At 40.0% G+C, this 13550-nt stretch overlaps 1 protein-coding gene across 1 annotated transcript; it reads left to right on the forward strand.

The window, feature by feature from the left end:
• Positions 1 to 534: 534 nt before the first annotated feature.
• On the forward strand, positions 535 to 11532 carry LOC135486460 (uncharacterized). The gene is made up of 7 exons (XM_064769255.1): positions 535 to 804; positions 6808 to 6887; positions 7745 to 7825; positions 8758 to 8980; positions 9444 to 9584; positions 9918 to 10127; positions 10616 to 11532. The coding sequence occupies exons 3-7, from the start codon at positions 7761 to 7763 to the stop codon at positions 10814 to 10816; spliced, it is 840 nt and encodes a 279-aa protein (XP_064625325.1). The 5' UTR covers positions 535 to 804; positions 6808 to 6887; positions 7745 to 7760; the 3' UTR covers positions 10817 to 11532.
• Positions 11533 to 13550: the final 2018 nt, after the last annotated feature.

Below are 13550 nucleotides of genomic sequence, written 5' to 3' on the forward strand. Positions count from 1 at the left end.
GCCCTAGGAATATAACTTCAGACAAAACGTGTCCAAAAACACCACCAGCTATCAGTCCAAATTGGACCTTGTATTCACCAATCCTACTCCATCTGCCACTATTGACTTGGTCGATATAATAGACAATTACTGGTCAGATCACAAAATTGTCTACTCTGCTTTGTCATACCTGTAGTAACCTCAATTAAATTCAACTTACGCATTATTTTATCACTCATGTAATTTCATTGTAAAACATTACTTCATTTCTTTCTTACATTTAAAACCATGCTAATGCTTCATCCATCTTCCCTTCACAAGAGGTGAGCACAATGACCCTGGCCATTTCATTTTTCCATGTAATTTTGCCACGCCCCTTTTCCAGGGTGTTATTCATATTGATTTATTATGGTCATATGTACGTACATTCGTACAAGGGGACGAGCTTACTATGTTCCAACAAATCGAGTACATTCGCAAAATGTTGATTTTTTGGAAGCGTGTGAGTAGTGCAAATCGGCCACAAACAATTTATTCCATTTGATTCCATTTGATTCCATTTGATTCCATCGACAAATATTTAAAGAAAAGAACGAATATCGTGCCAGTTCGATAGTTTCAGGTTTGATTAGTAAGGTTTGATCTGGGGGTGTGATAATGATATGCTACATTAGCCGATAATCAACCTGGGATCGATGAAGTATTGCAGGTGTATGACTGTATGCAACTAAGCTTATGGTGAGCATTCGGAACGAGGTAATCACCGTAATTACCGTCATCCATTTATGTTTACATCGTTCACTGCTTGCTTTCCGTACAAAATCAGTAAGTTTTTAGATGTCGAGGTGATGGAAATACTCATCGAAGTGTCAATTAGTTGTCTGTGAATCGCTGGCAGCATTGGTATGACCTGGTTTGGGTGACACTGACTGACACTGAGTTGCACTTGCAGCCTGATGCGGATGGCCGGTGAATTCTGAAGTCAACGTATAGGCCCTACGTATAGGCCGGACATCCTAAACAGCGTCCACCAGCGTCCACCAGGTTTCAAAGTTATCAAAATTATATTTTCTTGACATAAATCAATAAAATAGGTTATTTAAAACATATTTTGCAAGTTTTATTGCAATATATTGAAAAATAAGTGAATTATCTGTGCTAGAAGGCTGTAGGAAAAACCCGGAGGAAAGGCTGGTGGTATGTTTCTTCTGGATTAGGCCTACCCACAAGTATGTCTGTGAATAATTTAACAATCTGTATAAATGAAAAAGGCGAATTCACTGATGACGGCTCATCCAAGGCAACCAATTTGGCCCCAGGCTTTGGCCAGGCTTATTTGCCTTCTCTTCCCAACAGCGATGGATATGAAAACTCCCTGCACTCCTTCGTGTACGTGGTGAAGTCTTTTCAATGTATTTCACTATTTTTAAACAAAGATTAGATTGCTTATGTAAACTCATTCTTATCATGTACATGTATTTTGCAATTAACGTAGCGAGAAGTCACCACTATAACAGATAAAACTTGGCGGACTAATTCCACATCGCCCGCGGAATGCCGAAGACATTAGAAACCGACACACCAAACGTCGTCGGCAAACTGTACACCTTACGACTTTGCCTCCAGACGTAATATTATAGTAGGAGGAGTACACAGCTTCACACCACAAGTTTGTTGTGGCAATCTACATCATGTCTTTAGTGGCCGCATCAGGGACAGCATGCTAAGTCACATAAAGTGTGTCGTGGAGGTGTGTCCGCCAGACTACCGCGTGATTGGTTGACCTAGTTGATATTTGTGTCAATTCGTTGTTTTTGCGACGACCAATAATGACGAATCATCAGCAAGAGTATTGACTTGTCGTAGTGGCCGGTAAGGGCGATGGGACGAGGCCTTATCACTAAGTCCGTAGTGTAACTAGTTGTAACAACCCTTCTTGGTTTATGCACATTTTGCAGTATTTATACCCTTAAAGAAGCAAATGCTTTCAACACATATAATCTGTGCCTCTTAATGATTCAGCGATATCTAGAAATCATCACTTGCGTGTTTCCAGGGAATGTGAAGATTTTTTTCATATTTTTGCATTTTTCTCTAAATATAGGGTTTAAAATGTGCCTTAGCCTGATTATACTTCTAAGCTCTTCAATTAGTACTCGCATTTTAGTCTGGTGGTCCGCCATCTTGGATTCAGTAAGTGAACCAATTGGTCCAGTCCCTGGACACATTGACAATATTATAGCAATCATTTCTCACAGTGAGCCATTATCGCCGAAGGGCTTGTATCAAATTGACTAACAAGGAACATAAACGTTGCAAGTATACTGATGATGTTCATGTGGTAAATTAACATGTCGAAGATGAACTTGACAAAATACGTAGGGATGTCAACCAAAAGACTCACTTTGCATACATCTGTGTCAGTGATTTGCGATATCATAGCCTTGGCAATGTAGTGAAAATCAATTTTCCACCTGAAACTACAGAGTTTACAGACAAAGAGCCTAATTATACAGAAAAGTCAAACAATGAAGCAACCAAACAAAATAGTCAACACTTTTCCACCAAACATGAAAAAGTCAATTATAACAAACTGATTACTCAGCCATGTGAGCGAGACAACAAACAAAAGTGCAAAAATGATTTACTAATAAGTAAAACTATTGTGAATGAAGATACTAAATCATTCAATGGACACTGGTACATTTGTCGCGCATGTAAACGGACTATTGAAAAGAAGAATATTCCACCATGCAATGAGAAAGAATACAAGTTCCATGTACCTGAACTACCACATTATCTTACAGATAATGGCATGGCTTTGAATAAGTGTGAAGCACACTTACTTAAGTTAATTATTCCATTTGTCCGCGTATCACATATACCTAAATCTAGTGAATTCAAAGTCCTCGGACCAGTGATATGTGTTGAATCAAATCTCAATGAAACATTTGACAAAGTACTCCCCATCAATCAAGACCTCATACCCGTTGCATTGAAACGGCGACCAGAATACAAAAGTACCTACATTGAAGAAGTTGTATCAAAAAGCAAGATTCTGAAATATTTTCAGTATCTGAAAGCTAGCAATCCACTGTATGCTGATGTTGAGTTTAGTGAAGAGAAAGTAAATAGCTTCTTGCTTGAAACTATGGAAAATATAGCTGAACAAGATGAATGGAAAACGTCTCGAGAGAATGCTTTTATTGACAAAATTGAGCATGAAATTCAGAGAGACACTGCACAAGATGACAGTGACACTGAAGTTGACATTGAAATGGATATTGATGTTGAAACCAATAAAAAGAAAAAAAATCATCCTACTGACCAATTACATATTCAAAGTCAAACTGGTGAACTTATTGTCACTGATGATGCAAAGTTTCAAAAAAATAATGAAACTGATGAAAACCTTGAACTCATGGGAGACAACAACTATGATCTCCCGAGCTATTTAAATGAAATCAATGATGATATTGTAATTGATCCGCTCACCAAAAATGAAAACCACCAAGATATTAGTGAGCTTATTGCTAATGCCATTATTGAACAGGAGCAAATTTGCAAGAAAAAAAACACTAAGTGGATGACTAGAATTGATATTGCTCCAGCTGCTGAGGGGAAATTTGTCAAAAACTGGGAAAATGTTAAATATCGCGAAGAAAAAGCATTCCCACATCTGTTTCCAACTGGTACTGGTGGATACCTTTCAACTTACCTAGTTGAAGATGAAGTTGAAGTCGAATAGACTGACAACAAAGCTAAAAAAAGAAAGTTGGTTTTGCCAATTATGTGAAACAAAGAATCCTCGGAAAAGATCCACGGTTTCGTAATGATTCAACCTATATGTTTTTCTTATACATTCTGAAGGAGCAAATTGAAATCAAACGATCATATGCTACATTCTTCCGGAAAGCTAAAGTCAATCGAAACAAATATAACACAAAATTCCTACGCACTGCTGATAAAGCCGAGATTGAACGAACAGATGTTGGCTACAAAGTCTTCTGTAATGTCAGAGGTACTGCTCAATATTTCCAACAAGTAAAATTGAAAGTTATGGCTATGATGCGACAATTAGGTGCACCACAGTTGTTTCTTACTATGAGTGCTGCTGAAGCTCATTGGCCAGAATTAATAAAGATGTTACTACAAAAGGAATGCAAAACTACTGTATCTGATGATGATGTGAACTCCATGTCCAGACCCGACATAAATAAACTGATTTCACGTAATGTGGTTGATGTAACAAGTCATTTCAATAATAGAATGAAAATCTTGTTCAAAGCATTCACTAAACCTAGCATTTTTGGACAATACAAAACAATTGATCACTTCTACCGAATCGAATTTCAGCAACGCAGTGCACCTCATGTGCATTCACTACTCTGGCTGGTAGATAACAATGGAGACCCACCTCCCAAATATGACAAAACTGATGAATCAAAAAAAGTGTGCTGCGACTTTATAGATTCAGTTATTTGTGGCAAGTTACCAGACAAAGCTTCAAAACTTGATGATAAAGTTCACCTTTTCCAATCACATGCGCATACATTCACTTGTCGTAAGAAGTCCAAGAAAATCAAGATTAGAGAAAATGAAGGTTACGGTAGATTAGATGGGAAAGTAATTGGACCAGAACTAGTGATGGATTCATGCAGATTCAAATTTCCCAAATTTCCTATGAGCAAAACAACAATAATTGACGCCCCAAATTCAAACACCACCACAGAAAACTTAAGACAATGGAAAGCTGATTATTTCAAAGTACGGAAATTCATTCTGAGACAAACATATTCTGATCAACACACACAAATGAATGATGAATTCTTGAAACTAACATATGATGAATTCCTCCATGCTGTTGGTCTAACCCATAATCAGCATCTAGATGTACTGAGGATCTGTGTTGCTACCAACCACTTGGGATCAGAAGTATTCCTACAAAGAGACTGTTGTGATTTATTCACTAATAATTATAACCTAACAATACTTGATCTCCACCATGCTAATATGGATTTATCCTTTATCATCGATGAGTACGCGTGTGTCGCTTATATTCTGGGTTATCTCACCAAAAATGAAAGTGGGCTCAGCCGTCTACTACATCAAATTGATGTGGAAAGTGCACAATATGGTCGCACACCAACAGAAAAAATTCAACAATTAAGCCATGCCCTTGACAACAGCAGAGAAGTTTCTAGACCAGAAGTAGTGTATCGCATGTTAGGTCTACATTTCTTTGAAAGTACCAGAACACACGACTTTATTCAGGCTAGTCATCCCCGCAACCGTGATGGTATTCTCAAAGGCAATATCGATGAGCTATCAGACGATGAAAATCCATTCCAGAACAACATCATTGACTACTATGTCAAGAGACATAATAATTTGGAACACCTATCTCTAGCTGAATTTGTTCGGAACCACAACATTGTGTACCTAACAAAGGACGAAAAAAAAGCTAGAGAACACTTGAACCCACATCTAGATGATGATAAAGTAAACGACGACACTGCTCCCAAGGCTATAAAGTGGCTCAAGGATCACATTGGACGATTTAAGCATGTGGACAAGAACAAAATAGTTCGGTACCATTTACCAAAATACAATGAAACAGAAATGAAACGCAGTCTATTGTTACTCTTTCATCCTTTCCGCAATGAGATGAGTGAAATCCATGAAGTTCATGGCCATAGCATAGATGATATCTATGAACGCCACCGAAATGCTATTGAGGCTGTACGCAAGAACTTTGAACCTAATAAGGAACTACTTATCAATATGGAACAGGCCATGGATAACTTTAACATTGACAATGAAGACACCATTGATGATATGCTAGCAGACCCAGATGATGATAATCATCACCCTCAAAGTGACACAGAAGCAACATTAGACAATGATAAAGATCTGGAACATTTTTGGCTCACCTGTGAGCCTTTACCATCACGCAGCGTCCGTCGTCGTTGTCCGTCGTCGTTAGACATGGGTGGCACGTTTTGTTACCGCTAAAGCCACTGAACTGAAACTTAGTACACATGTACCCCTTGGTGACCACTACTCAGAGACCAAAATGCGGTCTCATATGTTTCACGGTTTGGCCACCAGGGGGCCAAAGGTAAAAAATGAAGAAATGCGTTTTCTCCCTTATTACTGGTCCGAAAAATTTGAAAAAAAATATGGTAGGTACTTCTACTAATGGGACATCACATATCCTCCGGGTTTTTGATTTGACCTAATTTTCAAGGTAAGATAGGTCAAAGTTCGCCGACGGCACCGCTGTTAGTCAATGGTGGCACGTTTTGTAACCGCTGAGGCTATTGAACTCAAACTTGGTACATATATACTCTTGGGTGACCTTTACTCAGAGACTGAATCGTGGCGTCATACGATTTACGGTTTGGCCAATAGGGGGCCAAAGGTCAACAATGAAAATATGCGATTACTCGCCTACGTCTGAAAAATTTGAATAAAATATGGCAGGTACTTCTTGCAGTGTTACATCATATATCCTCCGCATTCATTTTTTGGCTCACCTGCCCCTTTTCATCCCCCCCCCCGACCCACCCACCCCTGACCCCACCCCTGACCCCACCCCTGACCCCACCCCTGACCCTACCCCTGACCCCACCCCTGACCCTACCCCTGACCCCACCCCTGACCCCACCCCTGACCCCACCCCTGACCCCACCTCCTCCCCTCCTCCTAATTCCCCTCTTACAACACTAGAACTCTAAGAACTTCCAAGGCAGGTGTAACTACAGAGTGAGAGCAGACCAGACCCAATTTTAGCAATGCATTAACCCCTCTACCATTTATTGCCAGAGGCCCTTGTGGTTATTGCACAATTGGTCAGATTACTACAGAGAGTGACACTGAGCAGCTGAGAGAAAACTTAGTTAAAGGTAAAGTCCAAATTTTAACCACTATAAACCTTCCCAACTCAAAGATCACTGTCAGTTTCATTGTTCATGAACTATAGTACAACAAGAAATATTAATTTCTCCAATTTCTCTCAAAATTACGTCATTCTGGTGCAGATTATTCACTGTTGACATTTCACAGGAGGACCATGTGATAATGCACTGGGCAGTGTGTGTGCATCATCCGCATGCTTCCAGGCCTATGCTCGTGCTGGCCTGTGTGCAGAGGAGCCTGTAGTGTTAGGCTCTATTTAGTTTCTCAATCATGTTTTACCCACACTTTAAAGGGACACTAATCTGACTTCTCATATTACCACTCAGGCTGCCCAGCCCGAAATGAAAATGACAGATCACCCCTATCTTGACAATGGCAAATGCACAGCGCCAGGATAGGGCATACATAGCCTGAATGAATGAGGACTCACGAGGGGAGTGTATTCTTACTGAAATCGGGGTTGGGGTCGGGTTAGTGTCCCTTTAAAAAAATTATTTTTAAACTGAATTTTCAACGGCTGTTGTCATAGTGATAGTCGTCAGAGTAACTATACTGTGGTTCCAGTGTAGCCTAAAGAAATTGCCGCCAAATTCCGTCTTGGTGGCGTTGCCAGCATCAACCTCGTTTCCAGGACCTTGCATTGCATATATCTTATGCACTGGGACTTTCGCACCGAAGCCCCTGGGCACGAGGTACTTTTGCAGTACATCTGTCACCTAAATCTAGAGCGTAACGATGGAGAGTAGTGGAGCGGAAAAGGCCTGCTTGGGTGGGAGGATGCCTTTTGTAGCCTTTTTTTGAAATTCGATAACAATATAATGATTTTACACTTTCATTTTTGCAGCATCTAGAGCACCATCATGAGTAACGATACTCCGCCATCAGCAGGCGTTGCTAGTAGCGCCACTGCCACTGCCCCTGCAAAGTAAGTGTACCGTACCTGTACCTCCCAAATTACATATTTTGGCAAATATTGACATTCTCTTTTACTCCGACACAGATTTCGCCAACGTCAATAAGTATTATGAGGAGAAGCTGTACAATAGTCATCTAATTTTAGAACAATGGCTTTAGCACTTTCATTTTCACATTCTCAGAAATATATTACACTTATGCTCAAGTTGTCACATCTCGGTGTGAATACAGAGGCATAAGCTAAGGGAGGGGGGGGGCAGGGGGCAAATCAGGCCTTTCAGTTGCATGGAAGCTCTTGGACCCTCTATTTTTTCAAGCCTATTTTGGGGACGCATTTTTTTGTCGCAATTTGGGAGCCCACGTCAAAAACTCATGGAATTCTTATTGAAAATGAGAGAGATAGGGAAAGGGGACAAAAAGGACAAAAGGGAAATAAACTAAAGAAAACCAAACATACAGAAAACTTGTTCATAACACCTTAGATGAGAGGAAAGGGGGAAAAAAGGATTTTAAAACATTTTGCTTGGAGAATTTACTGCAGAAACTTCTTGGAAGACTTATTTTGTCACCCAAACGCATGTTAAATCATTTAAGTATCAGAATACCCAATCAGTGCTTTGCTTCAACAGCCATTACATCTCTTTAATGTGGGAGCATTTCGAGAGTATTTTGGGTGCATACTGACCACCTTTAAATTAGGGACATCCAAAATTCTTGATGGTCCGAAAATCAGGCAATTGAAAGGCCTGCAATGACTTAAAGGCAAAGTAGTGTGAATAAAATCACCCGCTTTTAAATCAAGTTATAGCCTATCTGATTGAATGAGGACTCACGAGGGGAGCATATTCTTACTGAAATTAGGGTTGAGGTCGAGTTAGTGGCCCTGGAATTGCCCTATTCTCAGCTGCCATGCCTTCACAATTGATTCTTCTTTTCTTTCAGATCAAGCAGAATCACAGTTCGTATTCTGAATACACCAACACCAAGGAAATTATCTATGGCCGCCTCCGTCGCCATTAAAGAAAATGATAGGATTCTCTACACAATGTATTGGCCACATGGGTCATTTACCAAGGAGCTGAAAAGGGACAGTACGGTGATGATTATAAATGCGAAGAGAGAAGATACTCAAGAGTCCATTAACCTGGAGGTCAACAAAACAAAGGTAATGATAATGATATCTTCTTAAAGGGGATGAATCTCCAAATCAGCCCAGAATTTGACTCCTTTATTTGTGTTTGGAATTCAATGGCTGTGTACTGGATGAAGAGTGGTTATTCAATGGGGATTACATGCTCTTAAGTATTTAGGTCAGTTGCATTGTGTGGCTAAGTGATTCAGATAAAAATACCATAGTGGGCTTAGTTCCTGACTTATAGGGCCCTTTTAAGTCCGCTTATATAATCGGCGCTCCATTCCTTTAAAATAAGATAAAGTATTGTCTCCTCACTATAACAGAGTCTTGACTTGAAGAGATGTACACAGAACAAAAGACGATCTGCAACCAATGGTACTGCACATACACAGTACAAGTCTAAGAAGAACTGAAGAAACTTCAAAATCAAATGTGCTGTATACATTGATTGAACAATCAGGAAAATGATTTGAAAATGAAATTCCTATTACAGGTGTTCCCAACACAAGCATTCAACGTCAATCCTACGTTGTTGGACCACTTCAACCACGCGGAGGTGATGACCATCCCGGATATTCTAAAGACACCAGAGAAGAGGAAAGTTCGACTTAGTATTGATGGAACAGTTACACAGGTAAATGGACATTTCCTTTGCACTTTATTCATAATCATGTATTCAAGCCATTACAGGTAGTGCTACAAAGGTCCAACAGGATCAAGATCCCTTGATAATAGTGCACTTTAGTCTGATATTTTAGAACTACATGTATTGCACATAATCATGTCTACAAAGGGAATCAACTGTTCGTTTACGATTCATTAAAAAAGCAGCATAGACTTTGAAATTTCCAGAATTGCTAGGCCTGAAGATGCCTTCAACCATTTTCAATGATTTTACATATTTTTTTAGGTTGCCTCTCTCCATGAGTCATGATGACTGACAGATGCTGATAACTCTCTTTTTCAGGTTTCCCCAGTACAGTCCAACAAGAATTGGAGAAGAAGGGATATAACCATTAGTCAGGACTCACAGAGTGTTCGTTGTAAATTGTGGAACGAAAAGGTGGACATCATTCAAGAGCAGCATCTGAATAAACGACTGAAAATCGAAAACCTAGAAACTGAACATTACAACCAAAGTGTCTCCTGTCGCAACACCCCAGAAACTGTTATGGAAGTAAGTACATTAAGGTATAATTGTATTTAACTGGCTCACAGGTACTTTCTCTCCAGTCAAGTCATGCAGGTAGATGGAATAGCTCCAGTGAAGCTCCAGTTATGATAACAACAGCTTCATCATAGTAAAGGCAAAATAACTGGGAGCTCTTAGTTCCAGAAGATAAATCCACACCTGAATTAATGTGATATTGCTGCATGGGCAAAAGAGCTCCAGTTGGATCTGAAACAACTGCAGTCTGAGCCCAATACCACATCACTGCCATCAATATTTTGCTAATTGCCATTTTCTGCTATTGCTTTCCATCATTCCAATCTTCGAGGATAAAATTGTATTGACATTCAGGATACTAACCCTCATTTTCATATGGAAATTATATGCCAAGAAGAACACTATTGATTCAAGTATGCCTTATTTAGGCTTCCATAAATTGACTACAGTAAAGACGTAATCCTTTTATGGGTATTCAATATGTCATTCCATTTCAGACACCTGACGAAGAATGCCAAAAGACCTTCACAATAATTGCTGTCAACACGTCCACCAAAGAAATGCTGGTAACCATGGATGGAGAAGATCAATCTTTGACGTACACCGATGCAGTGATCACAGATGACGAAGACCTTCCCACTCCCATGAAAGTAACTGGAACAATCAAAGGACAGGAACTTGTTTACCTTGATGTTTAATCTAACTGTCTTGAAAAGCACATATCGTTATCATCAACATGATCAAAGACTACTGATTCCATGATCAAGTTGGCATCATCAAGAAATTAAAGAGAATGCCATAGATGGATTTGGCCTAGGAGTTATTTGATACAAGTAATTGGTTTTGTCGGGTTACAAGTAGCTCATTCCGTCTTTACATTGTAGGACCTCAATGTTAAAGTTCATTTATTAAACTGGTGCGATACCAATATTGCAGATGGCAATGACATCAAAAAAGTTGATTTTGGGACCTTTTGAAAATCATCAAAATTCAGTATGAGATAAAATGGCTAATTTCCAAGTTGTAGTATAGATATTATGATCCACAAATAAATGTCCCATCAAATGCAGTAAACCGCATCAATTTATCACCATCTGTTTTCGAAAAAAACCAGTTTTTCTGTGTCGATCCATTTACTTTTTTAAAGGATTGTACATTTACATCTATCAATAAGATCGAAAGTTATTTGTAACAAATAACCCCTAGGCCAAGTGCACACTTTGATCTCTTAAAACTGTTGTTTGCAGAGAAGAAAAGACTCCTGTAATTCATTGTGCGGATTTACAGTGTGTGTCAGCCCCACTACATCATGTGATTGAGGTACAATGTTGCGCGTCTCAACAATGTACACTTATTTTGATTTCATTGTGATTGCCAATCATTGTACTTGATTTTAAACCACTTGCTGGTCAAGACCTAATAGAGAAAAATAATATGTTTTACAAATTTGTCGTTTGTTCAATCATTTCAAACCAGTGCATCGATCAAGCCTGCTGTCACTTTCCATGAGGAAACTGGAAAATAGGAATCTGCCTGATGTGATAAGTGTGAAACAGTAGATACCAATACTGCAAGGACTGAAATTAGAATACTACTTACTAGTATGTGAAGACACTGAATGTGGCAATTGCTGCTCAGTCTAGCAATAGTGCAGTCATGAAATAACCATGCCTATACAATATGATGCCCCAGACCACCAACAAAACCACACCTTTAGGACCTGCTTTCCCCTATACGATGCATCCAAGTTTCCCTTCCCTTGAGGACGTCTCCAAAGTATCTTATGCCATTTCACCCAATTGTCATCTTGCCCAATCATTACTTAAAGGACCAGTGTACTGGGGTTTCGGGTAGGAGCCGCCCAAAAGCAATCAGGTTGTTTCTGCCGCTACCGTTATTGAAAGGGTATGATGTAGACCTACTCTCAATGTTAACAATGATCGACCCCCACTCTCTTACTGGAGATTGGTCTGGCCTGTGACGGACCCTGTTGCTTGATGTATCACCGAAATCTGTCTGTAGACCTATGAGCAGCTCCTAGCCGATTCTCAAGTATATGTCATCCATGTAGGCCCTACTCCACACACACACCCACACACACACACGCTCGCACCCTTCTCCCATTGTGAACCCCAACACTGTGTGTGTTTATAACAGTGCTATATTTAGCCATGCACTATGTCTCAATATGCATGAGCGAGGGCCCACGATATGTGGTTTTTAATCAAGGGCCCCTAGATAACAGTTTTCAGCATCGCATACACTGGTCCTTTAATAGTTCATCCAATCATCTACAATGAGCTGAAGTGGTCATTGGGCGAAATTAATGAGTTTGGTGGGATAGGCCTGTGCGTAATGAGAAAGAAATTGGCAAAATGACTATTGGCCATGCGCGAAGTGGGGAAAGGGCGAAATGGGAAAGAAGTTGGGCAAAAGGGGGCCAAGCATTCTGGCCTGTCCCTCATTTTGGCCTTGCCATTGTTTTTTTTTCTCTCCAGATTCACCTTTTGCCCCCTCCCTCTCCTGGCATGCCTTGCTGGCATGCATTATCATGATTTAAATCGGCCAGTGGAGAATTGGTCCTCATGAGTTTACATAAAAAGAAACAAAAAATGCTCTGAAAAAAAAAAGAAAGCTAAATGACCAAGTACCTATTTCACAACAGGTCAATTTTTATCATTCATCAGCTCTGTCATTATTTTGAAGTTTAAGCTAACGATCGTTCTTGTTATTTAGGTAAGCCTGTTCAATTGAATGTTAAAGCTGTGATATGGTTCTTTTCATGAAAATATCTTGCTTTTTTCAGATGATTTTTAGTTGCCATGATTGAGCCTGTGCATGCATCAGTGCATGCACTAGGCCTGCCTACTACAGGCCTACAAACTTTACTGTAGCCTACATGAATCTATGTTGTTTGTTGGTTAAATAATCTTTTAGTAGGAAACAGACAACAGGCGTCGTGGTGGTGTAGTGGCTCGGGTCTCTGACTAGCAATCAGTAGGTCCGGGGTTCGAACCCCACCGGCGGCGTGAGACCTTGGGTAATTCTCTTTGCCTTAAATTACCTCACCCCACCCAGGTGTAAAAGGGGTACCTAGCTGGTAGAGATGGCATAATATGAATGCTAAGTCACTGAGCGCCAATTGGCTGCCGGGCTTGATAGAGCTTGATTCCGGAGTGAACAGGCCAATAGCTAGGGGAGTAATTGTCCAGCGCACCTGACGCTTAATTGCAAAGGAGCGCTAAATAAATGGTTAATTTACTTTTACTTTTACTTACTTACAAATCCATCGAGGAGGCGATCCCCCATCTTGTTTTTGATGGAACTGGCGTATACTGGGATATGTAGCTAGGCCTAACACAATCCATTACAAATTGGAAGTGCAGTCATTCCGGCATGCTCGCAAGCAGTCAGTTTCTGATTTCATCAGAG

This window comes from Lineus longissimus, chromosome 4 (assembly GCF_910592395.1).
Source record: "Lineus longissimus chromosome 4, tnLinLong1.2, whole genome shotgun sequence".
NCBI lineage: Eukaryota > Metazoa > Nemertea > Pilidiophora > Heteronemertea > Lineidae > Lineus > Lineus longissimus.

What these genes read in the sequence shown, in the direction of transcription:
- LOC135486460 (XM_064769255.1), top strand. Translation starts at nt 7,761, where the DNA reads ATGAGTAACGATACTCCGCCATCAGCAGGCGTTGCTAGTAGCGCCACT. An exon ending in TGGAGGTCAACAAAACAAAG is followed by an intron (nt 8,981 to 9,443) that starts GTAATGATAATG and finishes TTCCTATTACAG; the next exon opens with GTGTTCCCAACACAAGCATT. An exon ending in CCCCAGAAACTGTTATGGAA is followed by an intron (nt 10,128 to 10,615) that starts GTAAGTACATTA and finishes ATTCCATTTCAG; the next exon opens with ACACCTGACGAAGAATGCCA.